The 20,334-nt window shown below is 50.4% G+C and overlaps 1 protein-coding gene across 1 annotated transcript in view; it reads right to left on the bottom strand.

Moving 5' to 3' along the window:
* The window catches only part of PLPP3 (phospholipid phosphatase 3), a 46,135-nt gene extending 36,266 nt beyond the window's left edge, over positions 1-9,869 (bottom strand). Inside the window, exon 1 of the mRNA XM_037404142.1 lies at positions 9,170-9,869. Coding sequence (XP_037260039.1) covers positions 9,170-9,308 — 139 coding nt within the window. The 5' untranslated portion in view covers positions 9,309-9,869. The remainder of the gene's footprint in view (positions 1-9,169) is intronic.
* Positions 9,870-20,334: the final 10,465 nt, after the last annotated feature.

Genomic DNA, 20,334 nt, shown 5'->3' with positions numbered 1-20,334 from the left:
AGCCAACCAGGAGAGCTTTCCCAGGAATTGAGGTGGGAAGCTCTGGGACAGGTGCACACATGTCCTGGGGACACGCTTCTGCCCCAAGCCCTGGGAGACGCAGGCTTCTCCTCCATGGTTGCACATCACTGAAGATCTGATCTCAAAAGGTATCTTGGGAGTCATGGCCCGGCAGGAGTGGCAGAAGCATGTAAGTTTGCAGCTCCACTGGAACTGTTCGGAATTAGAGGTACCTCAATAGCTCTGAAAGCCCCACTGGGCACCTGGGGTGCATCTGTACTGGGAACACCACCTTCAAAGTGTGCCCTCACCCCCACCGGTCTCCAGCTCCCTGCCCACACATGGAGGTGATGCTCCTTCATGCTCTCCGTCTCCTTAGATTAGAGATTCCCAGAGGAACCAACCTCCCCTGTGACATGCCTGGGCAAGACCAAGGGCAGCAGGGCTCAAACCCTGGCACAGGGCTCCTCCAGGGCTTCTCCCAGACTGCAACCCACCCATTGAAGGGAGAAGCAGCTCCCCAAAAAGCAAGGGCCATCTGAGCAGTGATCAAAGAGCAGCTTCAGAAACCTGCTAACACCAAACTGATTCACAGCTATCGACTTCAAAGGAGCCTTCCAGCCTGCCATCAGCTTATCATCTATCCAAAATTACTCTGCAAGCATCATTCAGAACATAAATGCACCCAGTGTTCACTGACCAGACCTGCTTATCAGCACTTACGCCACGCTATTTTCAACCCTCCCTTTGGAAGCCAACACTTTAAAGAGTGGTGGGCTTTGCAGGAAAGCCTGGGAAGCCCTCACAGCGCTTGGGGTGCAGGACCAGCTGCCACAGCCACTGCGCTGCTGCAGGGACCAGAGCAAAGACTTCCCTGTCGGCATCGGTGGGAGCAACAACCAGGGCGAGCTGAGCCTCGCAGCCAGGCTTGAAGAAAGGCCCATCACACCACCCCGAAACAAAGGCCATAAATAACTTGCTGAGCATCAAGAAGACAAGAAGTTGAGATCCCATTTGGCACTTTGGCTTTCAAATTCAGGGGCTGGACATTTTGAGGCATGCGATGATGTCTCAGTTTTGCAAAAGCATGTGCTGAATTAAGAGCAATGCAATTAATATCTGCATCCAGTGCCTGTCTGCAGTACATGCATGATTGGACACAGAGGCACTGCTGTAAAAGCTTTCAAAAATGGCTGTCATTCTCGCTAATTTACAGTAAAACCAGGTTAAAGCTAATTACAGGATGCCATGCAGCTAGTCGCTTCCTTTGCGGGACAGCAGGCTACAACCCTGACACAGCTGGGAGAAGCGAGCTCTCAGGGGGAGCATCATCTGTTTCAAGAGGGACGGCTGCCCAAAACCACTAACCAGTAACATGCACTTCTTCTGTTTAAGCTTGTGGAAGGAAGAACCACGCTGTTCTCAGCTCCTCCAGCCAGCAAAGGTGAAGTGGCTCCAAGAGGTACAGCCTGCTGCCTGCAAACACCCAAAGCAGAGGATACCTCCGTGCCACAGCTGCCTTCGGTGTTCAGGGCAAGTTCTGGGTTAGCCCAGCAATGCCAATGCAGCCTCAATTTGCTGTGTGTCTCAAGCACTGTAAGCTAAGCCCACTGGTATGTTTTATCAGAAAGGCTGGAGGCATCTCCCAAGCTTCTCTGTGTTATGGTTAACAGAGCTTTCAAGTCTTTCTGGGCAAGGGATGAAAAATAATGGGAAAGTACTAGAGGATTATGAACATTCTCCACCATTTTGGTGTCACCAGCATCGTCAGACCAACTGCAGCTTCATTTGGGCTTTGGCTGGCAGCCCCAGCCTAGCCCTGTAGCTCCTGACTGAGAGCACCATATGCTCAGATAAGACAAGCTCATATATGGGTGCGAGCTACAAGCAACACTGGAACAAGAACACACGGCATAAAGAGCACAGGCATTTTCAGAGCATCAGAAGCTCCGGAATTAAATTACATGTTCTGCTTATAATGTTTGCTTGATGCAGAGAGTTGGTTTTCAACCCTCTGTCTTCAAAACATCCAACGCATGTGAAAAACAAGCCCACTTACGTGACTAACTTGAAAGGACAGAGTTTATAGGAATTTCTGATGCTTAGAAACCCACCGGGACAAACCTAATTTTCAGACTCATTAATACATCGTCTTGGTAACAAACCTATGCTTAAGGCAAGTTTTCCCGTGCTTTGCATCAAAAGCTGATGAAGACACTTCCAAATTCCTCTTTTTTGGTGATGTTCTGCCTCCTTAGGTTTAACTTGAGGAGCAGCTCCTGCTGCATGACCCCACCACAAAGCCACAGCGTGCGGCTAAGAGGCAAGAAGGGATTCTCAAGCATAACTTCCCAACAGCTGCTCCAACACCACCCCGTACACAGACACCCGACCCGTGCTAGGGAGCTTTCCACCTGCTAAAATTGTGGAGCAGGTAGTGCTTCTCCGAGGTGGATGTCATGGGAGAGAGCAAAAGCGGGACAGACAGGATGGCTTTGAAAGGGATACGAATGCCCTTTGAAGAGAGGGTCACGCTGATCCATGAGGAGATGTGAGAGGCAGCAGCAGCATCCCAGCTTGCGGTGAGCTCCCTGCCAGCCGAGGTACTTGCAAGGGCAGAGTGACGGCCGGGCGCAGGCAGGGCGCCCATGCACACAGGGGAAAAAAAAAAAATAATAAAAAAGATCATCATCACCATGAAATCTATTCAGAAAACTGACTTCAGACTTTGTAATTACAGAATAAGTGCTAGATTACTTTAATTCACTTTTTTTTTTTAAAGTGTTTAATCACTCACTTGATTCTCATTTTCAAGCCTTTTTTTTTTTTTTTTTTTTTTTGGAAATACGGAACCTGACCTATCAAAAAAACCCCACCCCAACACAACTGCAGAAGCCAGGGCCCTAAGACCGAACAAAAAGAAAGAAAGAAAAAAAAAAAAAAACCACACCACCAAAATGCCAACAATATGACAGCGCTTGTATTGAAAGCCCAGCTGGCATTTTGCTGCACAGGAGGAAAAGCTGCATCTGGGGAAGGGGTTCCCCTGCTGCCCCCCCGAACACAGCCCCCCGGGATGCACAGGGCTGGGGGAAGCCGCCGTCCCAGTGCCGGCTGTGTGGATGCTGGGGTAGGAGGGTGTGCAGGCTGCTGCCTTTCCCCACGCTGCCTTCAACAGGCATGCCCTTGTTCGAGGCGCAGGCAGGCTGGGCGACCACAACGGTCCCTTCTGGATTACCATGGATGAAGCGAGGGCATTGTATGACCGAAACGGAGAGGATGGAGCCTGCTCTGCCACTGCAAGCTCGGGAGCAGAGCTGGGGCTTTTTTCCCCCCCTCTTTTAAGTAATTTCAGACATTCAGAGATACAAGCACCCTTCCTATCTCCGATGCAGGCACTAAAGAGGAGCCCTGGTTTGCAAGGCTGTGCCCGTGCAGCGCGGGCTCCCCAGCTGTGGTATGCAAACCATCTTTGGGCGGTATACGGAGGCACACGCATCTGGAGAATATACCATCAGCCTGTATCTAGACAAACAAAGCCAGACCAAAACAGCCTGAGAAAGGCATGCATATTAAATTGAGATTTAAAGGGTATAAAAATAATCTGTTTGATCTGGGAGTGATGTTTATATTATTTTCTATGCTCACTACAAACAGACAATTAAAAAAAAAATGTCATCTACTGTAACTGTGATCCCATCTCCCGCCTGTCTCAGCAGCAGGTAGACAGGATTCAAAGCACTTCTGGCCATGAAGCAGTTGCATGTAATTCTGCTTTCCTGGAGCCACGTCTTCAGGCTGGCCAAACTCCACCGGCTCGGGGAAGCCAGCAGATTTATACCCCCGAGGACTCCGTCTGCCATAGGTACAGCATTTCCCTGTTCTGCAATTAACACCTCAAGTATAATTGTCACTAATAACCTGTTCTTGATAGGTTTTCTGGTTTTCATAAAGCAAATGCAACAAAAAAAAAAAAAAAAAGTGTCCTTTAAACACCTCCAAAATACTTCTCTCCCGTCTTTTCATCCATAAGACCAGGCTCCCTTGGTCTTTCAAGAGAGGGGCAAAACTAAGGACGGGTACTGTGCTTACATGCTGACTGCTGGTCCAATAAGAAGCTTTTCAAGGCTCAGAAAAGCTCCTTTACTCCCAGCTCATCGTGGGGGACAGCCACACGACCCCACGCCAAGATGCCACCTCTGCAAACCTGCCTTTGCAAAAGCGCTTCCAGAGCGGCCGTCTTGAGACAGACCCTGCTGCCTCGCAGGGAGCTTGCTGCCACCAAAAGATCCTACGGGTATTAAAACAAGCGATACATAAACATTAATGATCAAACCCCATGTAGGGATGCTCAAAACACGATGATGACTCTTCACCCACGCAGCTTCTCACGTGTGATGTGGACTCAGCCCTCCTCAACACAGAGAAGACACAGCATGGAGAAGACAACACCAAGGCGCTGGGACTGCCCAGCTGGTTTAGTACAGTCAGGTCTTGTTGTCCCTTGCCGAAAATAAGAAATGGTTGGGTCAGCAGTTTCTTCAGGAGCGTATGGAAAGATGTTACCTACGCGACAAGTGAGCCCTGCACAGCAGGGTAGGCTGAAAAATAATAATAATAATAAAAAAACAACCCCAACCCAAACAAAGCAAAGTTGCTTAGCTCATCAAATTCAACTTTACAGCATCCAAATAACTCTAACCTCATCCCTCATCTTTAATTCCTCCCACTCCTTACGCTTCAATGACAACGCCAGGCCTGTTTGTGCCAATTTTTGTGACAGAGCGACAGGGCCCCCGGTGGAACTCAAACCTTTTTTTGCTTCTGAAAGCTGGACGGCGACACAGTTTTCCGCACAGAAGAGGAAAGTTAAGAGTAATCTAAATTGTTAGCCCAAATTATAAGATTATATCCCCACTTACATAAACATGTCAAGGTCCTGCTAGTGTAAATATTTACTTTGAAAGTTCATTTTAGCATCAAGCTCACTACAGAAGAGGAGATGCCAAATGTGTGAGAAAGCTAAAGAGATATTAAGGTCGTAAGAGGGCTATCCATCTGCTGCTTCAAAAATCTCCCAAAGGCAGTAAAATTTGTGTTGTACAACTGGGATTGACAGAAGAGAGAAAATTAAATTAGAGACAGAAAATAAGGCAGGCAGTAAATTATGTGCAGTTTACATCTCACCAGCCTGAAACATCTGCTCCCATAAACCCAGTTTCCAGGAGCCTAGGAAGCAGGTATGCCAGATCAAATCCCTCTATTTTATAGCACAAGCAGGACTTTTTGGAAGCTGTTCTACCTGCGCAAGCTGCACAAATACAAGCTACCGAAGACCCCCATTTGCCCCGTCGGCCTCGCTGACATAACCTTCCCCTCTTCCCAGATTAAACGCTCGACTTAGTGCCCGTCAGCAGAGCACAGGTGGCTGCACACAGTTTGCTAGAACGCGGGGAGTCCCTGGCAAGGGAAAAAAAACAGGCCTGAGAGGCATAAATTTAACCCTACATGTCACATCTGTGGGGCCAGGCTCCAAAGCATCCCACCTCAAGGGCCAGGAGGCTTTTCCCCACCTGGCCCAGGTCTCCTGCAGGAAGGTGCTGGCTGGTTGTGGCAGCACTGTGCAGTGCTGCATCTGGGCAGCAAAACCCATGGGGGGCCTGCCCTGGCCAGGGCCACACCAGTCCCCCCCAGTAACAGCTCTACGCTTCGGGCAGGAGGCACGAGAAACTCCTGACAAAGGCATGGGGCTGTAGTTGGGCTGAGGACGATCAGATGAAGGTGGAGTGAGGTCCTCCCATCACACCTCCCGTTCTGCTGCTCAGAGAGCTCCTTACAGCTCTACAATGTGAAGACACCGACTGGCTTAATGGGGGCAACTTCAGCCCCCCCGGCCGAGTTCCTCAATCACATTTTCAGATGTGTCGCGGTGACCAGTGAGACAGGGACAGGGCAGCGGGGTCTCTTCCACACCACCAAGCTCGCCTGCAGTCCTAACAATTTCAGGAAGCATCTTCTAATTCTCTAAACAGAGCCCTCCCGAGAGGAGGAAGCAGATGGAGAAAGTTATTTTCCCCCCTTGGATGACCTGTTTTAATAAATGCACACTCAGTTCTTTTCTGCCTCTTTTGCAGAGTTAAGCACCGACATGAAATTTCTGGGAAGATCACAGTGCTGGTGAGGAAACCTCTTGTTCATGCAAGAAACCAGGGATTTGTCAGTGCCAAGTGCACTCAGTAGAGGAGGGGGGTATTCAAAAATACGCAGCTCCCTGCCAACCCAAGATGGAAATGCAGGAGAAACTGGGGGTCTGGTTCAGCAGATCTTCATCCAATCTACTCCACCAGCAACATGCTTCTGCCAACGGCTCCAGGACTTCACTTCGCTCCCCACAATCACCAAGAAACAAAGATACAAATCTTCCTGTTATGCATTTACTATCAAGATAATCATTGTACTTAACGATGAAAGACAAAAGTGGATCTTTCTAACCCCTTGCACCAAATTAAAGCCGAAGGAAGCTCCTGATAGCTCTGCTTTACTTATTCTGACTTTCTTAGATGTTTATGATGATTGTCTTCTGGGTAATTTGTTTAAATTTGTATGTAAACAAAGAAGGATTTGTACACATCTACCACCTCACAGAGAGCTGATGTGTGTCATTTTCGGAAGAGATTTCAGCCATAGTTTATTCTTTTCATTTTCCCCCCATAGAAAACCGACTCTAGTCAGAACTATGGTAGTACCTGCAGTAGAAGCCAATGCAGCATCACAGACCTCTGCAAATCAAATGACCAGTTTTAATATTCCCCCAAGTGGTCCTCAAATGAGAAAAAGCCTTCTGTTTCCCTGCTACTCTGAATGTCTTTGGGCAGGCGCTCAAGAGGCGTAACTCAGTTTAACTGCACTGGAGGCCATTGGCCATGTGCCTGCATGCACCAGCAGAAGACCTCTGCTGGGTACCGCCACCTTAAAACAAGTCATTTACCCAGTTCTGGTTTTCATTACCTTACAGAAGACTCTTTTTTACTAAATGTGTAAAATACCCATCAACTTGTGTCTGTCCAACTTTCTCTTACAGGCTTTAGCTACAGCATCTTCTTTACACCTTCAAAGTGTTTCAGTTTGGGGTTTTTTGTTGGGTTTTTTTTTTTTTTTTTTTAACAAGGTTAGGAAGGAAGAAAATGGGAATTAAACGCTTGGAAACTCTAAGCTCTTAGTCTTCCCTGGCAAAAGGCAGAGGGAAGAGCAAGCCAAGCCTCCTGCAAGTGGGGCAGCTGGCTTTCACAGCAACTCATGCCCAGTCATCCCCTAGCAGATCCGATACTACTGGTCTGGGTGTATTTGAAAAGCCCTTCCCCAAACACACATCATGTGCTACCCATCACATAATCACCTCCCTTACCACGTCCCACCCATGTTCTTCACCTGCCGGTGATCAGCCAGACCTAAACTTTTCTTCTGCTGTTGAATTTATGCTCTTACTTTTAAATGTTCCTCACACTAAAAAAAAAACCCAAAACCCAAACAAAACACTAAACCAACTAACTCTGGTGTTTACTTTCTGATTTCCACCTGTAGTAACGTGAAACAAAGCAACAATCACAGTTTTTGCCGTATCACATTACTCCCCGATAACAATACCTTCCAGTGATGCTTGATAAGTTCTGTTTACCCAAACTATCAAAAGTAGAATAACACATGTCAACTAATTGTTTTTTTGTTTAGGACCCTTAGCCCAGAGAAGGGGAAGAAAAACCCTTTACCCATTCAAACGGCACTCACTCATGCCAGGAACGCCTTAAGAAAACTTGTGTAAATAAAAGTTTAAAAGTACTGACTCCTAGGAGCTGTTTTACTAGGAATCCAACCTTCTGTTTAAATAAGTGAGGTAAGTCAAGCTAGTTATGTTTCTACTTATGTTGGTTTCATATATGGGCTATCAAGTATTTTTATTTTTTCCAGATACAAGATGAAGCTTTCTGCACCAGCCTCTATTCTTGTGGGAATATAAAGAGAAAACCATGCCTCTCCTCTTAATGTATTAGTGCCCCATAATATACACCAGATGATCAATAAACTACATAAAAATTAAATCAAACTGACAGTCTTTAAAAAATGGGCTCTAAGCAGAAACAATTCTTTTAAAGACTGTGGTGTCTGGAGTATTAAACTCACGTGCCTGCCGTGTTATTAATCTCTTTGTTGGGAGCCGGTTGGTTTCCCCTGCCCGTGCCTGTCGATGTGACAGGGAGCATCACAGCGCAGCGGCCGCACGGCCCGGCACCGCACGGCCCGGCACCGCACGGCCCGGCACCGCACGGCCCGGCACCGCACGGCCCGGCACCGCACGGCCCGGCACCGCACGGCCCGGCACCGCACGGCCCGGCACCGCACGGCCCGGCACCGCACGGCCCGGCACCGCACGGCCCGGCACCGCACGGCCCGGCACCGCACGGCCCGGCACCGCACGGCCCGGCACCGCACGCAGGGCTGCTCCGGAGAGGGCCTGCTGACAGTTCCCCTCCGTGCCACACCGCTCCCAAAGCCAAGCGGGCTAGCAACGCCGGAGCTCTGCCAGCCACCACGGGATGCCTGCGAGCACTCCAAAGCCAACTCTGAAAGCGCCGAGTTCAGCGGCCGGTGCCGGGCGCGGGACGGGGACGCGGCCGGGCCGGGGGGTGGGGGGCGGCACAAATTAACAAGGGGGCCCGGGTTCCTACGGATTTGGGCAATTAGGACCCCCCCCACCCCGGGCAGCCCCGGCCGCCGCAGCCGTGGAGCGTTGCCTCCACCTGGAGCTGGCCGCGGCACTGGCGAGGGGCGGCCGGGGGCACGGCCCCAGCCCCCCGGGGCTGCTCGCCCTGCCGCAGCGCCCGGCCGCGTCGCCGAGCACGGCAACGAGCACACTGGGTAAATCGGGGGGGCTGGGGGGGCGCGCCCACCTCCCGCACGGCAGCTGGCTGCCCCCCGCCCCGAGCGCCCCGCGGAGAGCCCGGCCGGCCGGCCCGCTCCCCCCACCGGCCGCCCCGCTCCGCTTTTGTTCGGGAAGCGGCGCGGCTGAGCGCGGCCGGCCCTCCCGCCCGACAGAGCCCGGGGGGGGGCGGGGAGGGGGTCCCGCTGGGGAGGGGGCGGTGGGAAGGGGCGCGGAGCCCCCGCGGCTGCTCACCCATGACGAGGCAGAGGAAGTCGAGGCAGATGAGCAGGGCTTTCTTGCTGCTGCTCTTGGCCGGGTTGTTGTTCAGCGCCGGGCTGCCCCCATTCTTGCTCTCCGGCGGGATCGCCTTATCGTACTTGTAGCTCTGCATTATCGGGGGCGAGCGCCCGAGCCGTGCCGAGCCGCGCCGGGCCGCGCCGAGCCGGGCCGGGCTCACACGCGGTGCGCCGGGGAGGTGCTGCCCGCGCTGCCGGAGCCGCTCCCGGCCTCTCCGGTGGGGCGCGGGAGGCGAAAGGCAGGCGGGTGGGTCTTCTCCCCCTCCACGGGGGAAAAAAAAAAAAAAAAAAAAAAGAAAAAAAGCAAAACAAAACCAAAACAAGCACAAAACCACCAGCGAAGGAGGGGCGGGAGGGAAGGGGGAGCGAGGGAGAAGTTTGCGGGTGTCCCAAGGCGGTGGAAAAGTCCTGGAGGAAAAGCCGGGGGGAGGGATAAAAATATATATGTATCACGGTCTCAGTACGCGGGGGGCGGGGGGGAGAAGGCGCGGAGCGAAGAGCCGGGCGATGCCGAGTCCCGGGGGCAGGTGGGCTCCGGTGGGCTCCGCGCTCTGCTCCGCGCTCGGCTCCGCGCTGCGCTGGGGGCTCCCGCCGCGCCCGCCCCGGCCGCTCTGGGAGCCACCGGCTTGTTTCTGCACTTTTATTTCGCGAGGTCCTTTCCACCCCTTAGGAAAAAAAAAAAAAAAAAAAAAAAGGGGGAAAAAAAATCAGTCACTTCGCCTCGGATGGGATATCCAAGTAAGCACAGCCCCTTTCCTGCATCTGACATTTTACATAGATAATTAACTCCATATTTTTTTCCTGAGGGAAGTTAAAAAAAAAAAAAAAAAAAAAAAAACCAAACACAACAGTCAGGAACTAAAGTTTTTAGGCAGCCCAGAAGGAGGGAGCCTCTAGCGTTCGCACACCGAAGAGGAGCGCGGCGGAGGGAGGACGGGGGGAGGCAGGGCTGCAGGGCTCCAGAGAGGTGCTAACGGCAGAGAACAGGAAAAACTCACTTTAAACCTTTTTCTCCCAGTTTTCCCTTCTGCCCCCAGCTCTGCTCCACGTGCCGGGCCAGTTGCGAGGGGCCGCGGTGCGGGCGGTACCCCCGGGCCTGGCAGACCCCAGCGGGGCCGCGCCACAGGGATGGTTTGGCCATGCCACCCACCCTGGGTACCACCACCCGCCCTGGGTACCACCACCCGCCGTGGGTACCACCGCCCACCCTGGGTACCACCACCTGCCCGCACCAGCCATGCCACCTTCATCAAGTGAGCATTCACAGAGCGTTCGGTGCTGGGTGAGGGATCATTTTGTAGGTTAATCGTCCCTTTGGTCTAATTAAAATGACCAAGGAAGTACAGGCAGGTTTCCCAGGAGCCCTGGCGGGGGATGCTAGCAGCTCCGAGGAGGGTGGCTGGGGGTGCAGGCAGTGGGATCAGCACATGCTTCCCAAGGAGACAGCTCCGGACAGTACCTAACCACTTTTCTTCTTTCTTTTTGGTCTCGCATCTGACCTCAGCCTTCCATCTGTGTGCTGGCAAACCGCTGCCGGGCCGAACCCTGTGCCGAGGCGCAGATCCTGCCGTGTCCCCAGCGTCTCCCTGCCTGCAGAGGCAGGGGGGGCAGGTAGAACCCCTCAGCGAGGACATGCTTCCCTGCTGCTTTTTGCAGAGCTGCAGACTACAACCCGAGCACCAGAGATTGTGCCCCGGCAAGGGCAGGTTTTCCAGGAATCTGTTTAGACACATACCTGGGCATATTGGGGCCAGCCTGGGAGGAAGAAAGCAAAGTGGCTGTTTTCATATTTTACTTTTATATGTGCGGTGTAAAAAGAAAGGGGAAAACAGACCTTGAACTTTCCTCTGGCTCCTTCATCACGCCTCAGTGACACGCACTCAGGTGCCATCTCCCCCCTCACTCCTGAGGAGATGGCTCTCTTTGCCTGTTACTGCCCCACAGCATGAGCACAAAACCATCAGCTTTGGCCCAAAATGGTGCCCTGTGGTGACAGTCACCCACCCGGGTGCCTCTGGAGGACACGTCTCAAGGTCTCACTCTCTTTCCCCTGATTGCGGCAGAGGTGCGGGTGCCTAATTTAGGCTCCTCGGATGCCTGGAGCAAGCGGAAAGAATCTTCACGTGGGAATTCTCCCCCAGCCAGGGGGGGCAGCCCCTCGCCAGCTGTGGGCATGATGCCCAGCCCGCTCGCCGCCTCCACTGCGGGGCCAAGCAACCACCCTTCAGAGCCTGGCCCTGGCGCGAGGAGCCCACGGCTTTCAGCAGCCGGCTTCAGCCTCCCCACATCCCCAGATCTGCTGATTGAAAATGATCCCTACTGAAATTCCCTGGGTTAAATTAAATTTTGCATTTAAAGCAAGAAAATAATAATAATAAAAAAATTTTACAAAAAGAGACTTGTCACTGTAACAGCAAATAGAAAAGAAGAGCCTTTCTTGTACTTAAAGAGAAATTGAAATTACAGTTTCAAATTTGCATGTACAAGACCCCTCAGGCTACTAATGTTTGCATTTTCATAACAAAAAGATTGTACTGTTAATTGATGCAAGCCAGAGCACACAAATAACTCTGAATCTTGGACAATTTCTTAAGGGAGCAACCACTACAATTGCTCGGTTCACACTTGACAATGGGTAAGTCAGCAGCACCAAAAAGCAGCTTCTGTACCCTTGTCAATAACGTGCAAGAGATTCGTTGGTAATAATTAATTGTTTATTCATAAATGCAATTATGGAATTCACCATGCAGCAGCTATCGTTTTAGGGCTCAGCTTTTCCTTTCAGGCTCTAAATTCCCACTACGGACTGAGGTTTTCCTTTATACAGATTAACTGAACCAACTGAGTTTGTGTTACCAGTGAATTTTGCCCCACATTTTTGGAGACCGACTGATCTCACATTTTCACCACACTCCCATCTCAGCTGGATCAGATCTCTGCTCAACAAGGAATGCACCACTGATATCATCTATGGGAAGATAAAACATTTGCAGTAATACTCGTTCTTGCTCAGATTTAAACATTAACTGGGATATTTCAGAAGCCAACAATATTAAAACAGGAATTGTGTTTCACTCTTTCCATCATTGTCATTACAAGGGAATAAGCTCTGCAAGAGTACTCCTAGGATAGAAAAAGGGGCAGGAACTGGATGCTGCCCCTTGTACCTTCATATCTGTGGGACACGACTACATGGAAACCTGCTCATTACATGGTGATAATGTAAAACTGAGAGAAGCTCTTCCTCATTCAACATGACGAGTCATCATGATCCAGGCCAAAGGGTATTGCTTTTGTCAAAAAAAGAAAAAACAAAAACAAACCACCACCAAAAAAACACTAAAAAAAGTTCCTGTTTTAATTTTTTTCTCTATCATCTGTAGAGGTCTGTGGCCAAGGGGGACAATAGAGTCTGGTTTGGCAAAAAAAGAAGCCTGTCAAGAGCTCTTGTTCTCACCTGGAACACAGGGTGGGTTTGGGGAGACAGCAGGGAAGGGAGGCAGCTCCAGTTTCTGCTCTGAGGTTCATGGAAGTAGTTTATCCCACACACTATTTAATGTAAAATCACTATTTGTTGAAATGGGGAGTGGATCTATAGACTGCCCTTACACTCCTGCTTACCCCATCACTCTTCTTGGCCCGGCACAACTTTAATTAGTCCCTATGATGTGTTTCATTAGGCCACATTGCCGCTGGGCGAGCAGCCCTGCCCTTCGCCAGGGAGGACCCTGCTCCCGGGGCTGCTCCGCGGTCAGGCAGGATGCGGCCCCGGCACTCGGGGCTGCTCCGCTTGCAAGTGAGAGAATCTCTCCTGCTCCTCCTGATGTGCTGCAAACACGGATGGTGTTGCAGAGCAGTTTGCTGTCTAAAGCGTGCACGGCTGGACGTGCATTTTGCTGCACAGCCCACCACCAAACCACTGCTGCCCGCTCGGACCTACCGTGGGGTTTTATACAGGAGCCCCACTTGGCTTTTCCAGCATGGAGAGAATTTGGCAGCCACTCTTCTGGAGAAGGGACATGTGGTGGGGAAGGACCAGGCCCTGCCTATTGTATTTCTTGGAGCTATAAATGACCGCGTCTATAGCGATCCTAAAATAAGAAAGTGAGCTGTGTCCAGTCTCCTGATTGTTATCCGTACGTTATCTGAGATTGTTCCCCACCAAATGGGGAAACGGGAGCAAAGTTACGTGCTGTGCATCAGGTGGCCTAAACCGGAGTCGTGAGAGCAGAAGACCCGTAAAATTCTGGGAAGTCCAAAGCTGAACCACCACTACCCTGCTTAAGACTATTTTTAGCACCAGCAGCTGCTGCTGGAGAAAACACCATGAGAGGGGCTGTGAGTCGCGGGGAGGGGGCTGGGGGCACTGCCAAGCCCACCCCAAGGAAGGAGGAGGTTAAGGGCAGTAGAGGTGCCATGTCCCCTGCCTACTTTCACGTGCTGGCCACCTTCACCGGTGCCAGGTCATCCAACCTGCGCAATCACTGCTGTCCCATTAAGATACGTTTGCTAAGGCTGGACTTAGACCTGCCATTGCAGAACAAGGTAAATAAAAGTGAAATCCAAAGGGGGCCGAGTTCTGCCCCTTCCAATGCCACTGGGAAGTATCAAGCCTCATAAATCTTCAGGTTATTAAAAGATATTGGCTGATATATGCCATCCTGGCACAGCATTTGTACCTCAATCTGGGTGTCCAGATTGATGCAGACCAGGAGGGTCATCCCTCAAGCCCATACCTTGGTGACCCGCAGGGTAGGAAGCTCCATGGGCATGGACCCATTCCTGGCATCCCAAATACCTCGGGGTCAGATGCCTTCAGTTTGCCAACAGCCTTCAACTCCACTCTGTTTTTAACCAGCATCTGTGCTACTGCCAGGTTTCACAACCCTGGTGTTTCTCCTTAATTTAATTTAGTTCACCTAAATCTTGCTGGCTCCTGATGTGATTAGAGGATTCCACTTTGTGTTATTACAAACCGGGGTGTGTGTGTGTAGGTAAATTTAAAATGACAAGCTTACGACGAAAAGTTTGAAAATGCGACCTCCAGACCTCATTGGAAAGACCCAAACGCGCAAGCTGTAGGAAAAGGCGCCTCTTGATTTAACCTGAAGATTTTTTGGAGGCCGAACCCCATGACTCGAAGGAGCCTGACGTACGATTTGGGGACACCGCTGGCTGGCAACACCTTGTGTAAAGCCTTAGCTGTGCCTGCCTAGGGCCGGCCGTCCCTGTCCTCCAAAAGGAGGGTAACAGCACCATCTACTGCCCTCCCTCAGACCTGCCTGGCAACCCCGACCCTCCGCTCCACCGGGGCACCCCGGCACCGGGCCGGGGCTCCCCGCTGCCTGGGGACACAGCCCAGCACTGGTGGGGAAGCTGGAGAAAACCTGCACCGCACAAAGCGAGTGCAGCGTAAAGCAGCATCTTAATTACAAAAGACGCATGTTAATGACCAGAAACTCTAGCTCTGAATAATACACCTTCTCCCCAACTGGTGGCATTAAAAAGCATTTCAATAGACCAGTATTTTCACATAGTTGCCTCAAATCCTTTCATGTGTTTATTAGCAGGGCCTTAAAGGGCTGGCTGTATAATTCACAATTTCTACCGGGCAGGCATTTTCACCGTCAACAACAGTTAATGAAAGAGGTGGTACATCGCTGCTCGTTTCAAACCCGGTAAAATCCGGGTCTGTGCTCCGCGCTGGCAAGCTCCCAGAAGTTTGTTTGAAAGTCAAGAATGTGCCATGGTTTAATTACGCTTCTAGGTCAGGATCTAAATGAAAGCCCCGTTATAAACAGCAGTCTCAGAGGAAAGGTCCACACACGAGTTTTTAGCCCCGAATTGATTACCGGTTAACTCGGGGTAGTTAACACTTCTGTAATGTCTGGGCTGGACACTTCCCAGATGTTTGTTGCAGGATACAAACATTTGTGGTTGATAATGTAAGCAGGTACACCTACAATTTTTCAGCCTGGACTGATTTCTGCTTGCAAACTATCTCAATAACCTGGCTGAAAAGGCTCAGCACCCAAATGAAATGTTGAAGAAAAAAAAAATAAATGTATCTTTTTCCATGTCTACACCAAATCATTTTATGGGCCACCTGATAGCTTTTGGCATCGCCTTCAGAGTGTCAGGCCCCTGATGGTGAACGTGGGTGTCGATGGGGCAAGTGCATGGCTGGCCACCCACGCTGCGGGGCAGCAGGGAAGGTGATGCTGAGCCGAGGAGCAGCCTTGTAGGCGGCGTGCATGGGCTTGTATCTTCTGAACACCAGCCAAGACGCTGCTCTGATGGGTTGGTACTGGAGGGGCCTGGGCGTGTAACTGGGGAAGCAGGGAGAGGCTTCTGAAAGACATCTTAAGCAAAACGTATATGGAGCAATGGTGGGGCTCATCAAGAGATAAAACACTGCAGGAAAAAAGCAAAGCACACGGCCCCATGTGTGGAGATCTCTCTATCAACCCTGTCTTGCACAACTATATGACATGAAAATGGAGGTGTGCCAGGGAGGAGCTCCAACACCCCTCTCGCTGCTGCTGCTGCCTCACATGAGTTGCGAGGGTCAGGGCATGTATTTGTATACAATGCAGGAGTCCCTGGGCTTATCTGCTTGCAGGTCTCTATCTTGATAATTCATTGTCAGCGATCCTGAAGTATTTAAATGTGTTTGCAAGGGCCAAGCTGGACCCTCCCCAAATATTTGTTTCAGCACACAAGCTGGATTTGCTGTAACCCCAGCCATCCCTGCCTTGGTGCCTCGAAGCCACGCAGCGGCCGGGGGGCATAAGGGGGCTGCACAGCCCGGTTCTGCCACGGGGGAGCTTTCTTCCACCTGCACGGAAGCTACAAAGGAACTGCTCACAACAAAATGGGGAGAAAAGAGTTTTTTCAGGGATAGCACTGCAGTGCTATGGCCTGAGCAAGGGTGACAAAATTTAGAGGGTTATGCTGCAGCAGCCCCAGAGCGGGGGGGGGCTGCAGGACCGCAATGTCCCTGTGGGCTCCGCGCCCCGCACCAAGCATTCAAGGGGCACAGCACACAGAAATCTCACCAACAGCCTTCAAAGCCTGCTCTTTGCTCCCATTTATCTTATCTAGCACTCCACTGAAGTATGGATTTACATAATACATACCTAATATATTAATGTTCCTATTCATCGAGAGGGTCTCGACACTGTTTTCTTTGAAAGTCTGGCCAAAAATGATCAAGCTCCTTACAACAGAAGATGGTTTTATAGTTCTGAAAAGGATTTTTCTCCCTGGGTTGTATTCGAGTACTTTCACACAGGCTGTTTGATACTGTGATAGCACCAGCTCCAAAATCTTAGGAGCTGTAGGACCCATGGTTTGGGTTAGTAGCACGTTACAAAACTACAGCACCCAAATTGCAGTATGAAACATTTGGTTCACACCATCTCTGTAGCTACAATATTTTCCCAAATTATCTTGCAATATAGCCTTTTAATAGCTAGAACCAGTCAAGCCAAGCTCACTCCCACTTGTCACACACATTTCAGTTAAATGCCTACCTTTTTTTTTCCTTCAGTGCACAACCCTCCTTTCCCATTTCACTTTTCTGTGCCAGTTAAATTTTGCTTGGGACGCTGGATTTTAAAAGGATGAAGAAATGTCTATAAAGAAGAAAAGCCACCAAAAGAAATGGTGCTTGTGGTAGGGTATTGCCCGTCATACAGCTCACATGACTTTACAAATGCATGCAAGCTGCCTTGCAGACCACAGCAAACAGCCACTAGAAGGATGCTATTTTCTCTGTAAAGCTATGCAGATTCACTGCAATAATCTAGCCTGTCTTTTGCTTTATTTTGAAAGGGCTAAAGGAATATTTGCTTTTATATGAATGTTTGGGTGTAACTTCTTCTAGCCAAAGGCAGACAAAGGGAAATGAGAAGTACATTATCCATTTTATTTTGAATAGTGATAATGATCAGACCTTGGAACAAACCATCGGGTTAGAGGTTGATCTTTCCACCTTCGTATCGTGCCTTTATAGAAGACATGCTGTAGCTGAACACAAAGTCTTGGGCTCAATACAGGGGAGGATGAAGTTAGGTGGCTTGAGCTATCCAGAGACTGAGACTACAGCATTAATGCTTTCTTCTGATCCTCAAAATCTGCAAATTTGCTCTGAACCAGGGATTATGAAATAACAAAGAGTAAATCCCTTTAAAATCGCCAGTAAATGTCAGGAAATACACTTTAAACACACACAGACACAGGTTCACTGACAGTTGTTGCACAATAGATCACAAGTATCTCGCATGCTCCATCACAGGCCCCTTTATCTTCTTTATCCAGCACTGCCAACACCAAACACTAAATCTCAAAATCCTTGTTTCCAAACCCCGAGACTGTTCTGAAACACTGAGATTCAAAAATGAAAGAAAAAGAACCTCCAAAGCAGTGCATTTTGAGTACCCATTTTATCTGTCTCCATCTGCCCGCCTTCCCCCAGCCACGCACCCGCGTTCACAGCCCTCTCGCTTTTAGCGAAGCCTTGTGACACCAGCTGCTCAGAAAGTGGAGCAAAACACCAACCGCGTGGTGACTTCTGGGGTAAACAAACCCAAGGCCAAAAGAACAAATTGCACAAGTCTGATGAGGAACCATTTCATTCTGGTTTTGCTTTCATCTTCTTTTCAGGGACTGCCAGCCTGGGTGGCTTTGCGACCATGTGCTTGTGTCCACATGGGCCTGAGCACCTGGTAAGTGACCCAAAAAATACTGGTAGGTCACAATGTGCATTAAGGAACCCAGCCCTGATTTTAGTCTTTCCTACTGGACTTTGATGAAAAGCTCCCAATAGTGGTCCTCCAAGAGAAAACATGATCTTTTCCTATTTCTTGACCCATTCTTTGTCACTTTTTCCATACTCAGCACCTTGCTGTCACAACCTGAGAAGCTGTTGCTCTCTCTATTACACACCCCATCTGAAGGTGAGAGAGAGAACAGAGCAAAACAGAAAAAGAGACGTGCAAATTAGCGCAATACTTAAACTCACAGGAAAAATAATTCCATAAAAGGGGAATCATGCTTTCTAAAATAGCTTGGCACCAGGCTGTAACAAGAGACCCTTTTGCTGATGCCAGCCAAGGAGGGTGAGCACAACACGACCGCCTGCCCTTACAAGAACTCAGCCCGGACAAGGCAGAGGTTCCTCAGCTGCCACTGCCTGCTTAATCCCATTGATCTGAAAAGAAAGCAATAAACAGCACCTCGCTTCAAAAGTTTCACGGTCCACAGAAATGAAACCTGGCCAGTCCAAAAGGCTATTATTACCGTGCCTTCTTGTGCAGATACGATCTCAAGAAAAACACACATCTAGGTCTAATAATAACAAATAATAAAGCTATTCATACAGCCTGCTGCTTACATGATGGCAATTTCCCCATAATTGCAGGTAAAAGAAACGGGCACACAAACAGCAGTCTGTAGTAACTCTGGGCTACCCAGGGCTCACGTTGAAGCTATTTCTTGTAGGTACATATACTTTTGGGAAGAAAACTATTTCAGACTCCAACCAAACCTGGTTAAAGCCCTGCTGCATCCCTGCCTGGAGCAGTACTCACACCAGAAAAACACAAGGGGGGTGAGGGGGGGAGGAAAGCATGAGCACAAAGGTGTTTCAGAGGGAAAATGGTTTCTGGGCGTTGATGAGACCCAGCCCCTTTTGGTGCTGGACCCTCAGGCAGTGGTGCAACCGTCGAACTCCAACAGCTCCCGCCACGCAAATCACAAGACCTACGCACACCCAGGAGTGCACGCCTGCCATTAGCAAGTGGGGAAATGGAGCACCTGCCCCCCCTTGGCTCCCTGGCAGGCTGCGGGGTGCTGCAGACACTTGCTCCGGTACGGTGCAGGCAGGGCAGCGGGGCTCTGCAGGCAGCCCGGGAGGGATGCTGCAGCCCTCAGAGCCCTCGGGTCCTCTAGAGAGGGAGTGGAAAGGCTCAGGACAGCCAGCCATAATCACCTCCAGCATGAGTTGGGACCTGTAACTCACATTCCTCCTAACCAGGGACGGGACACAAGGAAACGATAATTGCACAGCGCTCATTAAGTTGTTAAACCCAAGGTCACCTGCAGCTTGCAAACAGGGCAGGGAGGGAGCGTCATGTGCCTCCCGTGGCTCCAGCACCTCCGGGCAGCCACACACAGCCGCTTACTCATTTTGGCATCTCGTCTGGCTCCTCACACCTCTGCGTGCACCTCTGTGCTGCACGCATTGGCGCCTTCGAAGCCCAGCTTGGGTGCTGGCTCCTAGCCCCAAGTACCAAACCAGAGCTGAACCACAGGGCCAAGCACAGCGGCCTCTCCCAAAGAGCTGGTTCACGGCTGCTGCTTATTTGAGAGATGATAAAAGCAAATATTTTGATACCCAAGCTGGGGGTCTAATCCTGCATGGAGCTGAAGTTGAACACTCCCTCCCAGGAGGACACAGACATGGGATGGGGAGAGATGCTGAACACTGTCCCTCCTCACCCCATGCCAGCAGAAAGACACCTTCAAGGTAAAGAAGGAAAACCACCCAGGTAAGAGCAATCTCTTGTGGTGCTTCTGCTTCCTTCCAAAGCCCATGAATGGCCCAGGGGTAGCCCAGCCTGGCTTATTTAGAAAACAAGGTGGATGAAACAAAGATAATTCCCTCATTAGGAACTTTTTCCAGTTTAAAACAGCTGCATTTCCAGTCACCTGCAGCTGTCCCCAGGCTGCACACCTTAGTGGACACCAAGGGATGGCACATGAACAGACAGTAATGTATGCTGCGTGGTGCGCAACCGAGCACCCACGAGGCTGGTAGCATTCAGGGGAAAAAAAAAATACACCCATGCTGGCTTCAATGCACCTTGACTTGTGGATGATGCCTTTGCTTTTCAGCCCATCACATTATTTTCCTGCCCATGTGGACCAGCACTCGGCTGAGACAGTGGAGCAGACCTCGGAGTGAGCTGTACTCCAGCAGGATGGCAGCAGGAACTGGAAAAAGTCTGTCTCCTTGGCCCTGTGGTTTTTTCCCCGTCCAGATGGCATCCTCATTTTTGGATCCAGCTGCAATTGTAATTTCAGAGGCCAGGACTGCGTTCGGGAGCCCAAATCTCA

This window comes from Falco rusticolus, chromosome 11 (assembly GCF_015220075.1).
Source record: "Falco rusticolus isolate bFalRus1 chromosome 11, bFalRus1.pri, whole genome shotgun sequence".
NCBI lineage: Eukaryota > Metazoa > Chordata > Aves > Falconiformes > Falconidae > Falco > Falco rusticolus.
The sequence above is the reverse complement of the archived record's forward strand: the minus strand, read 5'-3'. Positions and strand labels throughout refer to the sequence as shown.